General features: G+C 41.0%; 1 protein-coding gene across 1 annotated transcript in view; it reads right to left on the bottom strand.

Annotated features, from left to right (window-relative positions):
- The window catches only part of tenm1 (teneurin transmembrane protein 1), a 122,244-nt gene that overhangs the window by 72,603 nt on the left and 31,052 nt on the right, over window positions 1-18,589 (bottom strand). Inside the window, exons 7-9 of the mRNA XM_053630620.1 lie at window positions 9,231-9,374; window positions 3,708-3,910; window positions 608-794 (exon numbers count right to left, since the gene is read on the bottom strand). Of these exons, the coding sequence (XP_053486595.1) occupies window positions 608-794; window positions 3,708-3,910; window positions 9,231-9,374 (534 nt within the window). The remainder of the gene's footprint in view (window positions 1-607; window positions 795-3,707; window positions 3,911-9,230; window positions 9,375-18,589) is intronic.

Genomic DNA, 18,589 nt, shown 5'->3' with positions numbered 1-18,589 from the left:
TGGCTGAACACAATGGGAATGTATCTTGAAGATGATACATCCACCAGACGTATGCACCTTACGAAGGTGCTGATTAAACTGCCTGACTACACAGATACCGTATACCATTTTCCGTGAGAATAAAAGGTCACTTGTTAATGTTCATTTCTGTTGCCCAGGACTGTCATGATATTCGCCGACCATTGTTTCAAATGATTTACAACAAGGAAAATTTCCTGGAAGCTAAAATGTCCAAGTTTGCCTTCAGATGTATCAGGTTATGATTTGATCCACTCTTCAATTGACAAGCAAACTAAACGTCACGGCAAACTAGCAACTCAATTTCCCAGAATGCACCATGAACTACAAACATGGCCGACGACTGCAACTCCCAACGGAACACACTGACACGTCACTTTCCCCTGAGGACTGATCACACACACCTGTTCCCAATCACACCGGCATTCCCAAAACACTACTTAAGAGACTGCTCATTCACGGACTTTTCACGAAGTAATACGTTCAGTTGCCATAGAGCCATTGTCTCATTTATTTAAAAGATGGACAAATAAATAACAAGGGGAAAAAAACAGAATTACAACTTGCTAATGCTATTTGGTAACCTTACCAATAGTGGTGCTCAGAAGCAAGACTTGTTCCACCTTTTTGCCGTCATTGTAAAGTGCCAAGTACCACGTTCCAGGGTCCATGTACTCAATGAAGCCTGTTTCCTGCAGAGAGTGAAGCTGCAGGTTCCTCTGCTCAGAGTTCAAGTTGATCAACTGCTTTCCATCCAGGAGCTTCACAAAGTCAAACTGAAGGGAGGGATGAAGGAAAGTCAGAATAAACATATACATGATGTAGAGGAACTTTCGGAACATTTTGATTCATCTCCTTGAAAGTTGCGGCTTTAGGAAGAAGTGTGGCAATGAAATAAAGGACAAATTAGGTCCTTAAGGTTCTGGGTGTAGAGTTGTTTTTACAATATGTGGCAGGAAGGAGTGGAAGGTTTTAGACTGGCCAAGTCAATCACCAGATCTTGATGCAGAAATTGCAAGCAAGGAACATGCAACCAAATAGCCTATTGTGTTATTTACTTTAATTTACTTCAAGACTTGTCTGTTCCTATACTTTTGCTCACCTAAAAAATGATAAAAACACACACAGTGGTGCTTGAAATTGTGTGAACCCTTTAGAATTGTATGTATTTCTGCAGAAATATGATCTAAAACATCAGTACATTTTCACACAAGTCCTAAAAGAACTCAATTAAATGAATGAGAGAAAAATATTACACATGGTCATTTATTTATCGAGGAAAATGATGTCTGTGAGTGACAAAAGTATGTGAACCTTTTGCTTTCAGTATCTGGTGTGACCGCCTTGTGCAGTAATAACTATAATTAAACGTTTGGGGTAACTGTTGATCAGTCCTGCACATCGGCTCGGAGGAATTTTAGCCCGTTCCTCCCTACAGAACGGCTTCGACTCTGGGATGTTGGTGTGTTTCCTCACATGAACTGCTCGTTTCAGGTCCTTCCACAACATTTCTATTGGATTAAGGTCAGGACTTTGACTCGGCCTTTCCAAAACATTAACTTTACTCTTCTTTAACCATTCTCTGGTAGAACGACTTGTGTGTTCTTGGGGACGCTGCCTTGGTGCATGACCCACTTTCTCTTGAGATTCAGTTCCTTTATAATTCACTGGTATAATTCAGAATTCATTGTTCCGTCAATGATGGCAAGCTGACCTGGCCCAGATGCAGCAAAACAGGCCCAAGTCATGATACTACCTTCACCATGTTGCATGGATGGGATAAGGATGCTTATGCTGGAATGCAGTAATTTTCCTTTCTCCAAATAAAACACCATCCATCCATCCATCTTCTATACCACTTAATCCTTTTCAGGGTCACGGGGAAACCTGGAGCCTATCCCAGGGAGCATCGGGCACGAGGCGGGGTACAACCTGGACGTGGTGCCAATCCATCGCAGGGCACAATCACATGCACATTCACACACCCATTCATACTCTACGGACACTTTGGACATTCCAATCAGCCTACGATGCATGTCTTTGGACTGGGGGAGGAAACCGGAGTACCTGGAGGAAACCCCTGTAGCACATGGAGAACATGCAAACTCCGCACACACAGGGCCACGGTGGGAATCAAGCCCCCGACCCTGAAGGTGTGAGGTGAACGTGCTAACCACTAAGCCACCGTGCGCCCCCCAAATAAAACACTTCTTATTTAATTTCACATTTTTTCAACAGCCTTCTGGTTTGTCCACATGACGTTTAGCAAATACAGACAGACATCAGTGTTCTTTTTGGAGAGCAGTGGCTTTCTCCTTGCAATCCTGCCGTGCACACCATTGTTCAGTGTTCTCCTAATGGTGGACTCATGAACATTAAAGTGAGAAGAGGCCTTTAATTGCTTAGAAGTTCATTTGGGTTCCTTGGTGAACTCATGGACTATTACACGTCTCGCTCTTGGAGTGATCTTTATTGGTCTCCACTCCTGGGCATGGTAACACCGGTCTTGAATTTCCTCCATGTGTACACAAACTGTCTGACTGTAGATAGGTGGAGTCCAAACTCTTTAGAGAGTTCCTGTCAAATAAATGAAGCTCTTTGGACACAAATGGATATGTCTCAAGTTCCGATCATATTTCCTTGATACTGAAGTTGAGAAACCGTATAAAGACGCATCCATTCAATAGCACGGTTCCAATATTGTTGAAACCCATCAAAGAAGCTCGAACATTCTAAATCCCAATTCAACCCTGAACATGATGGTTCGGCACAACCCACCACGGGGGAGCACTCTGATCTGTATAGCCAATTTAAAATAGCATGAGTTTGGTGTGATGAATCAAAAAAATTCCTTCTATGTCTATTCTTTCCAGACGTTTTTTTAATTTGCAGTTTCGTGGTTAATTGATATCCCATAGCCCCTTATTACATTTGAGCAGTTACTGTTACTCTCTCTCTCTCTCTCTCACTCACACTCTCTCTCTCACTCACTCTCTCTCTCTCGTTCTCTCTCTCTCTCTCTCACTCATTCATTCACTCACTCAACTCAAGAGATTGGTGACCGTGCTCAGAATACACAAGCTGAGACAATGACTGCAGCAAATGCGGGGTTGAAACTGTCTAGACAGGGATCTAACCTGGCCATGTGACATGGTCTTTTCTCATGGTGGTAGTTGAGATAACGAGGGCTGGGTCCTGAACAGGCACACGCGCACACACACACACACACTGAATCACCAGATAAGTGGGCTATGACTGTCCTTTCAGGCAGCCGGCTGCGCCTGACCTCACACGTGTCACTAGCTTTTGCTTATTTCCTCCGTGATGAGGCAGGCTAGTAGACAGAATGAGTTATTTTTCTCTCCTACTTCTGTTACTGGCTTTGTTACTGGTGCCCTGACTTTTATACCTTCAGAACAACAATGTCAGGAGGAAGGGTTTATTTCCTGCACTTCTAATCTATTAAATACTCATGATTGACAGTGCTGTATTAATGCCCCCCATCCCACCCACCCCCATCTCTTTTCTTATTGTGTTGAATCCTGAAAACTGCATGACTGACGCTTGCACATTCCACACATGGATAATGAAAGATGACGATGAAACCGGTGCTTTTTGTAACATTCCCCGTAGGGAGCTGTTGCAGGAATAAACGTTCTGGAAGGATAATTGGAGACGCCTTACCGTACCTGCGTGTGCGTGGGTGGGATGTTCCGCCTTCCGTAGATGCCAAGTAAAGCGTTTTGAGAGACGGAAAGGTTGAATTTGATATAAGTTGGGCGATGCACAGCCATGTGGAAGCGCCAGAACAGCCCGGGTGGGATCACCTGCACCACCTGGGTCCCAATGTCCACCTCTTCATGCTCTAGGGCCCACCCTCGCTGGTACTTATCTACCACACACATACAAACACACACACACAAATACACACAACATAAATCAGTAAGATCTCTGCTTTAGTTGATCTTATTTAAACTGCATGCCTGTCAAATGAAGTCAGGAGATGATGTATGATTTAACTAGGCATGTAGGAGAACTTGGAAGATAAGTTACAACATTTGTTCACTTCAAACACAAGATGGAGGTTAAATTCCACACGACAGATGTGCTCTAATTATTAGGCATATACTCGTCTTAAAGAACACGTTGACTTTTGATTCTGATTGAGGCGAAAACGTGCACTGATTTCTAATTTAAAATGCTTTTTTTGTTGTTGTTTTGTGACACCTAGATGCAAAAGCAAATATTTCTTTATTTTCTATTACGTGCTTAATTGTTTCATTTTCGCATTTTATTCCACAGGGTTTTGCGGCGTACTGAAGAAATTAGATGGACTGTCAGTATAGTTGCTGCACTGCCGTGGTTTTACACATAAGCTGTCAGAAAGTTCTACAAATCCCTACGCAGATTTCCCACTAAGGTTGATATGAATAGTTTCACTCTTTAACTTGTAAATATGGTAATTGTGACATGAATGCGGCATTATGTGTGGCTGGCGGTAGTCCCATGCCCAACTGAGGTAATTAAGCCTTTGAATTAACCGGCTGACTGAACTCTTTTGTCTCCTTTAAAGTAGGCCATAAAATCCTCACTGGCGAGGCCCACTAAATTCATCTCCTGGACCGCACTATTGTGCTCGAGTAAATTTAACCGCCTTGAGCCTTTTTGTTAGCTCTACTTAATTGTTAGCCATCTCCTTCCCCTGCCACAACATTATACGCTCCAAGAAAATATACGGCAGCAGAAGACCTCAGTCAAGGCGAGGTGATTTATCAACGCTGTTGTTTATTTTCTGTCCACCTTACTACAAGGTATTGAGAGCCACTGAGTGTGCCTGTGGTAAAGGAGATGTTTTCTTCCTTTCGCATTGGCCTCTGAACAGTGCAGCCAGAACAAAACTCTGTAGTTCAGGTCAGTAACATTCCAGTCAAAGTTACATACCGAGTAAAGATCCCTTATACTGTTCGTATAGTATTCGTACTGTCCTAAATATATGAGAAAATGAACAATAAAATTGTGCATTAAAATAAAGCGTATTTGATAAGTTAATGAAGACCGGCTTATTGCCAGTGGCATTTTCCGACCATAACGCAGTGACTGCTTTAATAAGTTTTGATAAGTTCTAATCCCCTAAATGGCGTTTCGGCGTAAAACTTCTCCGTGATGAAGCATTCGAAACCAAGTTCGCAAGTCTACTAACAGACTTTGTCGATATAAATACAGGCTCAGTCGATGAATCCGAGGATACTTTGTGATGCTGTTAAAGGGTTTATTAGGGATTTTACTAGAGGCTATGCTTCCAACATAAGCAAGGCTCGTTCATCTAGATTACACGATTTGGAGTATAAACTTTTGGCATTAGATGGTCTATTACAACGAAGTTATGATGAGGATGTTAGGCTTCAATTTGAGCTTGTTGAAAAAAGATATGAATGCTATTATGAAGCATTTTAAGCAAACTATTTTAACGGGACTGGGCCGAGCCGTTTACTCGACCCTTAGATTGCGGTCTAACGAATGTTTCTCGGATATATCACCACAATTAAGTCGAAAGACGGTAACGTTCTTAAAGAATTGATGTAAATCTTTTCTCGATGATTAAAATGCTTCAGCTTCACCAGAAGTAGGATGTTTGGAGAATCAGGAGACCAAGAGCCAGGGTATAGTCAAAGAGATGATTTATTACGCGTGCAGAGACACCCGGGGCACGACAGCGTTTCGTAGTCTCAATCTTAGTCCAGAGATAAATTGGATACAGTTGGCGTTTATACTGAGCTGTACGTGCAAGCAACGTACCCCAGGCTAGCTAAGGAAGGCATAAGAGAAAAATATAAGACAAAAGACGAAACACCTTGAGAAAGACATAATCAAGGACAGAAACCCAAAAACGTAATACCCAAAAACCCAAAAACGTAAGATTTGAATTATGATTCAAATGATTGAATCATAATCATGGAAAATAAGGAAATATATTTCACAATCCCCCCCCTTTGGATGACCCTAAAATCGTCCATTAAAGCCAGCTTAAACCTTTTATACGATTCTACGTACTAGAACCACTGGCCAGGTGATTAAACATTTACATATCCTAAAAGAAGGATAGGTCACACCCATTTATCAGTGTGTTAGATTAACCATAAAATCAGATTAAATGTAATCAAGTTATATATATATACGTGAACAAAACCACACGGAAAATGAGCTTTTTCAACCATTTATTCAACAGATATATCAATAGATGTGATATTCTTCTGTTTTTCTGTTACAACTCGTGGTATTCCACGGGTATGTTTAGTATCTTTTGTGTTCCAGACTCCAGTCCGGGTCTTCCTGTCCTGCCTTGGATGCTGCTCCATCAGCTTTGTGTGCTGCTTCTGCCCCGCAGATGACCTTAGCAATGAGCGACGGTATTTAACAGCGACGGAAGCCAGTGCCAACAGCTTAGAATTGACACCGTATACTCCTATACTTTACATTTCCCCTTGCCTTTATTTAAGGTGTGCGACGCAACCCAAGACTGGGTCGTAACAATCCCAGTGTTGTTCAGAGGGGTTGAGGTCCGGGCTCTGTACAGGTTACTCAAGTTCTTCCACATCAAGATCACCAAAGCACATGGACCTTTTTTTGTGCATCATGTACAAACTAGAAGATTAGTTTTTGGGCTCTCTTGTACAGGGAATGAACTGGCACCCTGATTAAAACCAAATCTAATTATCATGTAGTGTGAATGGAAATGAATGAAGATGCTTAACGACTGAACATCTTCAGACTGCAGTGGCCTTGGATTGCATTCACGACATTATGTAATATCCATGATTGTCTAGCAAGCTTAGGGAAAGAGTGGACTAAAGATTGAAATTATATATATATATATATATATATATACACACACGGTGTTGCTGGAAAGTTGCAAAACCTTTAGAATTTTCTTGACGAAGACACACGTGACTCACCTCACTCATGTGGACCTGCCAGAAGGCTATTGGAAAAATGTTTTGTGGATCGATGAGACCAAAATATAACTTTTTTTTGTTTGAATGAGAAGTCTTATATTTGGAGAAAGGAAACTAGTGAATTCCAGCATAAGAACCTTATCCCATTTGTGAAACATGGTGGTCGTAGTACCACGTTTTGGGCCTGTTTTGCTGCATCTGCTCCAGGATGATTTGGCATTATGGATGGAACACTGAATTCTGAATGATACCAGCAAATTCTAAAGGAAAATGTCAGGATGTCTGTATGTGAACTGAATCTGAAGAGAAGGTCGGTCATGCAGCAAGATAATGACCCTAAGCACACAAGTCATTTTACCAAAGGTCGAAGAAGAATAAAGGTAATGTTTAGGAACGGCCGAGTCAAAGTCCTGACCTTAATCCAATAGAAATGTTGTGGAAGGACCTGAAGCGAGCAGTTCATGTGAGAAACACACCAACATCCCAGAGTTGAAGCTGTTCTGTACTGAGGAACGGGCTAAAATTCCTCCGAGCCGATGTGCAGATGATCGACAGTTACCCCAAACGTTTAGTTCCAGATATTACTGCACAAGGCGGTCACACCAGATACTGAAGTTTCACATGCTTTTCCCACTCACAGATATGTAATATTGGACCATTTTCCTTAATAAATAAGTGACCAAGTATAATATTTTTGTCTCATTTGTTTAAAAGGGTTCTCTTTATCTCCTTTTAGGACTCGTGTGAAAATCTAACGATGTTTTAGGTCATATTTATGTAGAAATTGACAACATTCTAAAGGGTTCGCAAACTTTCAAGCCCCACTCTAGGTTTAAAGACTGACCTGGAGACATATTGCAAATTAAATACGGTGTAGTGTTCATTTCTTTAACAAAATATAATACCTACAGCCTGCAGCCAATGGGAACGCTTCTCTATCAGCGCACGTCCTCACAGGACCAATCAGACCACCTCAGGGAAGTCAACGGAGTCTTAACGGAGCCAAAAATCTTTTAACAGATGCCATAGTAGAAACCTTGATATGGATAAAGCTGTGTGCACGTACCTGAAATGATTTCATTAAGATTAAAACTACATAAATAAAAAATAAATAACTGTCAAAATGAACACTAATATGGTGGTGCAGCATTTAACCTTGCTGTCTCACAGCTCTAAGGTCCCTGATTCGACGGGGTTATTCTCAAAAACATGCTTGTAGGTGGACTGGCTACTCTAAATTTCCCCTAAGACAGAATGAGTTTGTGAATTTGTGTGTGTGTGTGTGTGGTGCTCTGTGATGAATGAGAGGTGGGATTACATCCAGGGTGTATTCCCAGGACAGGCTCTGGATCCACCATGACCTTGACCAGAATAAAGCACTTACTGAAGATGAATTGTTAAACAAATGAATGAATTAATGAATTACAAACGCCCGATACTCTCATGCAAAACGTATCGTATCGACGTACCTCCCTTCACTCGCTTTCATTCATTATTAGCCACGTTAGCAATGTTTTGTGACCTATACAGTACCTTTTACCACGCATGCATGCATGCTTCTAACGTTATATACTATTCCTTTTCTCTGCAAATCCAGGCGGTCTACCTTTAATTCACATTCAACTTTGAATTAGCATTCTCCAATTATATTACAGCCTCCTAACCCAACCCAACCCCCTCCCCCTCTTCCCAATTAGAGGATCCGCAATAAGATCACCGTAAAGACTTCTGTCATGAAGAAACATTTCATTCCAATGTACACAAGCTATATAGAGGAATGATAGAAAACCCCCACTTGACTTGAATTCCTAATACTCTCTCCCATGCTGGTGGTGGTAACAAGATTAAGCAATTACATTAACATTTCTAATAAATTCACAATCATCTCAGACTTGAGCTTGTGATTTAAAAGTGCTTGGCTTTACTACAATATCCATCATTTCCCTCACTCCAGAGAGCAGCCTAGCTCCTTAATCCAACAGCAGAGGTATTGAAGTATTGAATTATTTAAAGCAGTGGTTCTCAAACGTTTTCAGCGTGTTTGTTTTGCAGGGACACGTCTGTGTTTGACAAGTAATGTTGCTATCATAGAATATCGGCAACTAGGCTACAGGGAGCACTTTTGACCATCTTTTGCTCACTTCTTATTACATGTACACGGAATGAAATGATGCATCAAATGGGCTGATGTGACCTTGAAGACAAGAAGGCATGGAGACATAAAGAGGGAATTATATGTGCGCCGACCTCCTTTGGGGCCTCGTTGGATCTTGTCCCTGCTGTATTTGTCCAGTGGGGTGATGGCACTCATCTTTGAGCCCAAATTTTCCTTGCTGATGCTGTTCTCATACAGATGCGCCTCCGACGGCTTCAGGTGCCACGTCAAGTCAAAGAAGTGCACGGCTATAGGGCAGAAAGGGAAAAGAGACTGAAGACAACAGCAAGCGGTTCAAAACAAGGCAAACATAAATAAATAAACTAACAGAACACAACAGCCAAGAAAGTGAACATTTTAGGCTTTTAAACCAGCTCCTCATTTTTTTCATGCTTATTAAGGTGCAGTGTGACAGGAGCGGGCAATTACGCTGACTCTTCTGAGGCTGACTTCAGGCATGCACTGTGTTGGTACATATTCTTTCATGCATGACTAATGATGCTTGTTTATTATGTCCAAATTCTGGAAGAAAGTTTAACTGATCTCACTTGTTTTGTTTGTTTTTTTTTACCAAAGAAATAATCAGAGAAAATGAATCACATGTAAATGAATCGCATGTAAATGAATCACATGAATATGAATCTCATGTAAATGAATCACATGAATATGAATCACATGTAAATGAATCACATGTAATTGAATCACATGTAAATGAATAAAAAAAATAAATAGAATCATTCATCAAAAAAAAAAGAAGAAATAATCAGAGAAGGAGCACAGTGATGAATACCTTCAGCGCAAACCACCTGCTCTTTTAGTAATGTTTAAGCTAGATGCAACAGTGTCCATATGAACTGAAAAATCCTTGTCATTAATCATCTACTGGCCAGATTTTAGCACATGGACACACGGAATATACACGTTTCACTTTATGTGCTGCCAGAAGCATCAAATATGGCAAGCCAAAGGTAAAAAGAAACTTTTAGCTGCAGCTATTTGACATATTTTAGGTGTATGTGTAAAAAAAAAAAAAAAAAAAAAAAAAAAAAAAAAAAGGGGGCTGTTACAACGTCATAACTGTAAATGAATTGAATGGCATACCCTGAAAGTATACTTACATACTCATGTCGATGGTTACTAAAAGTTTGGGATGGTCAAGTAGAGTGTCATTGTTCATTACATTTCAGTAACAAATTTACCCTGGCCATGGTCGCAGTGGATCTGGAGTCTATCCCAGAACACCGAGCATGAGGCCGGGAATATCACCGGGTGGGATGCACACACACCTTCACATTCATTAACACCCTACAGGCAGTTTCAAGTAGCCAGGTGGAGGTGGAAAGAAACCGTAGAACTCAGAGGAAGCCCACGCGGACATAGGAAGAACATGGAAAACTCCGCACAGGATCAAAGCATGGATCCATACCAATTTGAATCATTTACCTCTGGAAATACAAGAAATACATGCAATGGGAAATCAATTTTTATATTCTAGTTGTAAATCTTTTGCCACCAACTTGAGAGAACCCCTTTGTTAGGCATCATTGAAGAAGTGCTTGGATTAAACACTGTAGCTTTGGCCATTGGCTTAACAAGCTTATACTAGAATCGGTTGAACGATGTGTATAGTGTTGTGTGATTAAGTACGCATAAAAAATCAGCAATGGACAGTGTGCTAGCCCTGTCTCCAAGGCTGCATTTACACTGCAGGTCTTGATGGCCAATTCCGATTGGTTGACTATATCCGATTTTTCGGACGACGTATCTGGCACCAAGACGTTAGCAGCAGATCCTTTAAATCCTGTAAGTTGCGAGGATCGGACCGTGGATCGGACTTGTTTGTCTAGCACGGCGCATTATCCTGTTGAAAGATCCACTGTCATTAAGGAACGCCGTTGCCATGAAGTACTTGGTCTGCAACAATGTTTAGGTAGGTGGTACGTGTCAAAGTAACATCCACATGAATGCCAGGACTCAACATTTCCCAGCAGAACATTGGCCAGAACTTCACACTTCCTCTGCCAGAACGCCTTTTCCCATAGTGCATCCTGGTGAGATGGCATCCTGAAGCGTTGGCACCCCGGCTGCCCACTTGGAGTAAAAGAAAACGTGATTCATCAGACCAGGCCACCTTCTTCCATTGCTCCACGGTCCAGTTCTGATGCTTACGTGCCCATTGTAGGCGCTTTTGGCAGTGGACAGGGGTCAGCATGGGCACTCGACGCAGTCCCATGCTACCGTAGCTATTCTGTGGGATCGAACCAGAAGGGCTAGCCTTCTCTCAACACATGCATCGGTGAGCCTTGGGCGGCCATGATCATTCTGACAATTCACAGGTTGTCTTTCCTTAGAAAAATCTGCTAGGTACTAACCAGCGCATACTCGACAAGACCTGCCGTTTTGGAGCTGCCCTGATCCAGTCGTCTAGCCATCACAATTTTCCCCTTGTCATAGTCACTCAGATCTTTCCAACAACTTTGAGAACTGACTGTTCACTTGCTGTGCTATCTCTTGCACCTCTTGACAGGTCCCGTTGTAACGAGATAATGTTATTCACCTCACCTCTCAGTGGTTTTAATGTGATGTCTGATCGGTGTGTATATATATATATATATATATATATATATATATATAATATAATTGTGCTCCTCCTTTAACTACAAATGAAAGATGAAATAATTACATACATTTCCAAGAGTAATTAGAGAACTATAACAATTCAAACTATTTATGTCTGTATGATTTCAGACATGCATTCATGTGTCAAACTCCAATGTATGAACATCCACTATAACTCATGCTGCCTCAGTTTAGGTATTTACCAGTATGGGCTAAACAGTGAGCTCACAACCTCCTGACTGTAACAATCAGAGATTCTCAATCCAATAAATGAATAGAAACAGTCATGTTTACGTTGTCCTTTCTGAGATATAAACTTGTAATGCTTCTCTACCACTTTGGCTGCTTTTACTGTTCACCGATGCTTCGAATAACCTCAATTTAGTAGGCAAAGACCATGACCAAATGTCTTCTGTTTCAAGCTCACCATCATTTTGTTCCTTCTCCACTCCTCAGTGATGTTCACATTTACTAAACCACTAAGGTGATGCTGTAAAGTAGTCACTGGTGCGCACCCGTAGACGATTACGTCAAGGTAACTAGATTGTGTCTCATTGAAGAGGCGGGAGCACACTCTCCACACTTGATGAGTCCAATCTTCTTTCCCATATGCCACAACGATTCCCAGATCGCCCGTTAAAAAGGAGACTTATGGGGCACACATCACGTTGTTAATGGATGAAGAGTGACACTTATTTAAAATGTTTACATTTTATGTTTTTTTTTTTTTATTTTATTTTATTTGTTTGTCTGTATTCCTTTTGTATGGCATCCGAAATGTAGATGTATAGCATGTAATGCTACATGTAAACGAATAATAAATATAAATATACCCTATGCAAAGCCCTGACATATAACGTGCTATACAAATGAGGATTATTCTCATTCCTTTTTTTCTTATTCTTATAATAAAGAATTTTTTTTTTCCATTCTTATAATATAGAGCAGGTTATACAGTATATTCCTGTGTGAGTGTTTGTCAGCAGAATTGCCCTCAAAACAGTTATCTGGATTAAACTCGAAATGATTTCGCACACGGTGGGTGATGGCTGATTAGATTTTGGCTGCAGATGAAATTGCATTTGAAGGATCCTGCAGGAGGCCGGGACCAGATGATGCCAAGGCCAGATATGCTAAGAAAGGGGCTGAAACAGTTCAGGATAAATCACAAAGAAAATGACAATCTTATTGATAACCGTTCAAGCTCCAGCACCATTCGTCATTCTTACATATGCACTTTTCACGGTGTACACCATCGCTATCCCCCTGTAGTTGTAAACCAAGCAATTTCACATAACAGGAAAATATTAACAGTAGGCAATCTAAAGTGTGTTCCCATACAGAGGGCCCAAGAGTGAAATAAACTTCTCCATCAGCATTAACTAACCCCCACCACCACCACCTTTCAATTCAAAATGGTTTAGTCTCTCATAATACGTACCATCTATGCTTTCAATTAATAGCAGTATGGAAAGTAATCCTTTAGCTCTTATTAGTAATTGTACTCTTACACCTAGAGTTGTGTGCAGCATGTGTTTAATGTTAAAAGCCAGGCCCCAAAATGGGCATACACACGGGTCATGTGATGGGAATATATAGTTAGATAGATAGGAAGGAGATGTTTCAGGCATGGCCTTTCTCCCAAACTTCTATTATTTCATAAATCTATTTAATGACTATTTTCGACAATTAATCGATTATGTCCAAGCAACAATAGCAGCACAAATGCAACATCCAGTCAGAGAGATAGCACGAAATAAGAAACGTTTCTTTCAGGACTGAAAATGTAAAAAAAAAGAGATAGAAGACAATAGTGTTGAGCCTTTCCTGAAGCGTCTGACATTCCTGTCTCTTTCTCTTCAAAGGTCTAGAGGGAACATATTGTTTTTGCTCTGTAGAAAGATCTCTCCCTTTTCCATTCAATTAGTTGACAGGTATTAATCCCCATGTCAGACTGACTTCGAACTATAAACCTCTCAATGTCTACCCACCTATACATACACATCACATCACATGATACTACACATCAAATTAGCTTTTATATTACAAATATACAACAAAGTGAGAGCGAGAGACAGGGGAATGGGGGCAGAGGCAGGCAGACTTCTGGCTACCCAGCAACAATGGAAGTATTGTTGAACTTGGCCAAATTTTTAAACAACTCATTTGTCATGTTAATTAGTGAGTTGAGCTAAGTGCATGACGATTCATGATTCAGGAAAATCAGTTTTAGAAGGGCTATACTCTTTTAATGCGGCTCCGTCCTTCACCCGACTATGGAGCCAGCAGAAAAGAGTGTGTGGTGAAAAATGACAGAGGAACAAACCCCTTAGAAAACAGAAATATATTGTAAATAATATATATATATAATTGGTAATATATGTCAACGTTTGTAATAATGTATGTGCTACTGCAGAACATAAAATATACTCTGTGCTTCAGGAGTCCCTTTTCCATATATGAACCTATAAAATCATACATTACAAAGAAATAAATAAAATAGGGAATGAGTCGGTCTACAGTCATCTTTGCCTTTGTGGCATCTATCTCTTGATTACTACTGAATATAGAATGATATTTATTTTTGCAATAGACAATGTTACATGCATAACATTTCCATTTTTTGCTATAAATTTCAGACATCTCAGGTTTTGTAAAGGGCAAACAAGGATGAGGGCTTTGTCCGGACGCAGTTGAGGATGCAAGTGTAGGTACTCGATGGTTTTAATCAATTTTGGTAAATAGAACAAAGATGTAATCCAATAACATTACGTCAGTAAAACAGGCAAGGGTCAGGCAATGTACAAACAGCATAAACAATGGCAGGCAGAAGCAAAAACATGAAGGTCAAAACGAAATCAAAACGAGATGAAAACGAGGTCAAAGCGAGATCAAAACGAGGTCAAAACGAGATCAAAACGAGATCAAAGCGAGATCAAAGCGAGATCAAAGCGAGATCAAAGCAAGGTCAAAACGAGATCAAAACGAGATGAAAACGAGGTCAAAGCGAGATCAAAACGAGATCAAAACGAGGTCAAAACGAGATGAAAACGAGATCAAAACGAGATGAAAACGAGGTCAAAGCGAGATCAAAGCGAGATCAAAACGAGGTCAAAACGAGATCAAAACGAGATGAAAACGAGGTCAAAGCGAGATCAAAACAAGATCAAAACGAGATCAAAACGAGGTCAAAGCGAGATCAAAGTGAGATCAAAACGAGATGAAATGAGGTCAAAACAAGATCAAAACGAGGTCAAAACGAGATCAAAACGAGATGAAATGAGGTCAAAACGAGGTCAAAACGAGATCAAAACGAGGTCAAAGCGAGATCAAAGTGAGGTCAAAACGAGGTCAAAACGAGATCAAAACGAGATGAAATGAGGTCAAAACGAGGTCAAAATGAGATCAAAACTAGATAAAAACGAGGTCAAAACAAGATCAAAACGAGGTATAAACAAGATCAAAATGAGGTCAAAGCGCGATGAAAACGAGGTCAAAACTAGGTCAAAACAAGGTCAAAACAAGGTATAAATGAGGTCAAAACGAGGGCAAGGCGGGATCAAAACGAGATGAAAACGAGGTCAAAACGAGGTCAAAACGTGGTCAAACGGCTCGGTATAGACTGCTACAAAAAGACACATATACGCGCATATCGTACTTCGCCCGGAGCGTGACTACCGAGAGTCCTTATACATTGTGAGTGTGGTGGTGCAGGTGATTGAGTCCAGGTGTGATATCGGTAATCAGGGGAATGAGATCGTGAGAAGGTCTGGGTGTTGTTGTGCTCAGCAGCCATGTCTGTAGGCCGTGCTGAATTCTGGGTTGTCTAGTTAGATGCTGACAGTGTTGACGCGACAGACTTCCGTTCTAAATGCACTGCCTTTGAAGCTGAAGAGACAAAACAACAATGCTAGGCCAGAAAAAAAAAAGCCAACTGTTCGATGCTTTCCCAAAAAATCTCCCCTTCGACATGCAAAGCAAAGTACACTGATTTATCCTGTATTCAAGCAACCAGGAGCGTTAAAACTTTTAAAAGAGACAAAAAGATCTTCTGAAGATAATCCCTTTAATATCATTTTGAAAGTGATTTTTCTTTACTCGTTCTTTACCGAAACGCAGAGAGCGTGGGACAGACAGAGAGAGAGAGAGAGAGAGAGAGAGAGAGAGAGTGACAGTAAATAGAGAACAAGAAAGACAGAGTACTACAGAGAAAGAAACACTGCAATTGTGGGTGGTGGAGAGGTGCAATCTCATCCAGACAACAGATTTGGTGTGAAGCATGACAATAGGGTTGTTTATAAAAATGACTCACCATGAGGCATTAAGAGAAGGAAGCCATATTGTGTGACATTTGAATTGTTGACTGGTTAACAAATGGCGCATATTAATAATTCACACCATAAAAAAGTTCAACACTAGTCCTGTTCTCTGACAAACAAATTGATCCATGGCAGCATGAAGATTGCCTTGGCGTGCTGGCTCCCTTTTGCTCCCAGTCTTCAACTGCAGTAAAGTTTTAAAACTAGCTTTCTGAACTGTCTGCTAGAAGGTTAAGACGCCAACCACGGCGTTTCTATTTGAAACAATTACAATATTAATCGTTCACCCGATGTATATTAATTATACACAGGAAGAAAATTCTGTATTTGTGTAACAACATTCAAATAGTAAAACTAAATGGAGCACTGACATCCCAACCAGGGAGAAGGAGACACTTTAAGTGACAGGGTCGTCCTATCAAAGGACAAAAAAGCAACCATCCTCTTTGTCAATCATCCAAACGATGGTTAGAACCCACACAAAAAAAAGACAGCAGAACTGTAAGGAGGAGACCGAGTTATTTTGTAGCGACCTAGGGATCGGGGGGTGAGTAAATATGACACGGATGAGTGGCATCTAAGTCTGGTGTGCAAGGAATAATTCATAGCACGGTGCACTCTATAAATGCCGTTCCTCCATTCAACGTGCTAAAAGGGCAAAGCCAGTGCCTCTGTGGAAGAACGCAGCGTTCTGAGACAAAGAACGCAGTGAGAATCGGCCGATCGATGGCACCTCTGTGAATCATAAAAGGAGAGCACAGCCACCTGAACCAGAAAAAAAAAAAATCCATGGGTCCGCACTTTGATGGTGGCTCCACAGCCAGGATTGCAAAATTAACAAATCTCATTCCTAAATACATTCACTGGCCTGTAAACCAGACGGGAATTGTCGGTGAAGAGCAGTGGTTCATGAAAACCGAAACGGAATACTTTGCTTTAAGACCAAATGGCTAAAAATAAAATAAAATAAAATACATAAATAAAAGTTCAAAATGCGCTCAGATTTTATCACGTGGCTTTGACAGACTACACGCATGCCTTGATCTTAGCCTTGTTCGGGTGTGGTTTACTTCTGGCCACTCTCTCATACAGGCCAGATCTGTGATGAGCTGATCATATTGCTGAGATCTACACAGGTTCTCCTATTTCAGAGATTGTAGCTCCTTCAGTGTCGTATCTGGCGTCTTGGACACTTCTCCAACTGCCCTTCTTGCCCATTTGGAAGGATGACCTGATCTTGGTAATGTCTGTGTTGTGCCATATTTTGCCATAGTAGGATTTCCATTGCTCCTATAAAGGTTTGAAATGTTGCTGATCCCTTCTATAACCTTCTCTAACAAACTTTAAAGCAGGGCAAAGAGGAAACAGGGACCAGCTTAATACAAACAAAGTTGAATCATAAACCAAGCTCTGACATAAAATAAACCACGTGCACGTGCATCTCTCGCCGCCTTTAGGGCACTTCCAGCGCTCTCTCTCCCGCTGATTAGCCAAATCAGTGCCAGGTATCACAATCTGGCTTCTCCCTCCTCCTCGTCACACCTTCCCCAGCTTTTTTTTCCTCGAACAGCTTTATCTCACAGCTTCACGTACAGTTCCACATGTTTAGTATAACGTGAGAGAACGGGACGGGCGAATCCTGGGCTGTCCTCATCATTACCTCACACAATACACTAGCTCAGATGTTGCACTAGATCAGGTCCTAAATCCTAAATTTACATCCTGCCTCTCTGTAAGCTTGTACTGACAGGGTGTTTTCTCACTGAAGCTTTTCCTTCGGGAGACATAAAACGAAGCGGGGTGCAGTTCTTTTCTCTGAATGATGGGGACAATAGAACTGAAGAATGAGTAATGGCGAAGACGGAGGCAGTGAGCTATGAGCTACGAGCAGCAGACAGCAGTCTCCAGTAATTTAGTCATTTTTGTGTCGTCTAATCATTGCCGAGTGATTCCTGGGGCATCACTTGAATATGATTGCCATGTGGCAATCAGTCGCCATTATCAGCGCAGCTTTCATAGCGCCCGAGCTCCCGTCAAATCACACGTCTTCCATTTGCATATATTTTTGGAAGAGGAAAGCGTTTCACTTGAGTTCTCTTGAGTTTCTGTAAGAATTAAGTTAAATAACACCAGACCCAATTATATATATTCAATTTTTTTTTTTTCTGCAAATATTACAGTTAGGTATTTCTCATTTCCTCCACTTCAGATTTGAGGGCTAGACAGAAAGTGTGTGTGTGTGTGAGAGAGAGAGAGAGAGAGAGACAGCGAGAGAGAGAGAGAGAGAGGGAGAGAGAGCAACCCGGAATATGAAGAAAACCACATCTATTACGCAGATATAACCCAACAGCATAGCAACACTCACTGCTACTTCATAATTGACATTTTTTATGGATGACACGCTCATCCTGGAAGAAAAAAAAAAACACACAAACAGCTTTCTGGTCAACTCAGAGCTGTGAGTATTAAAACTAGAGTGCCATCACAAACCAGAAAATAGAATTCTAGGAGCGGGACTACAGGAA

Source organism: Ictalurus furcatus, chromosome 8, assembly GCF_023375685.1.
Source record: "Ictalurus furcatus strain D&B chromosome 8, Billie_1.0, whole genome shotgun sequence".
NCBI lineage: Eukaryota > Metazoa > Chordata > Actinopteri > Siluriformes > Ictaluridae > Ictalurus > Ictalurus furcatus.
This window is presented reverse-complemented; position numbering and strand designations above follow the sequence as displayed.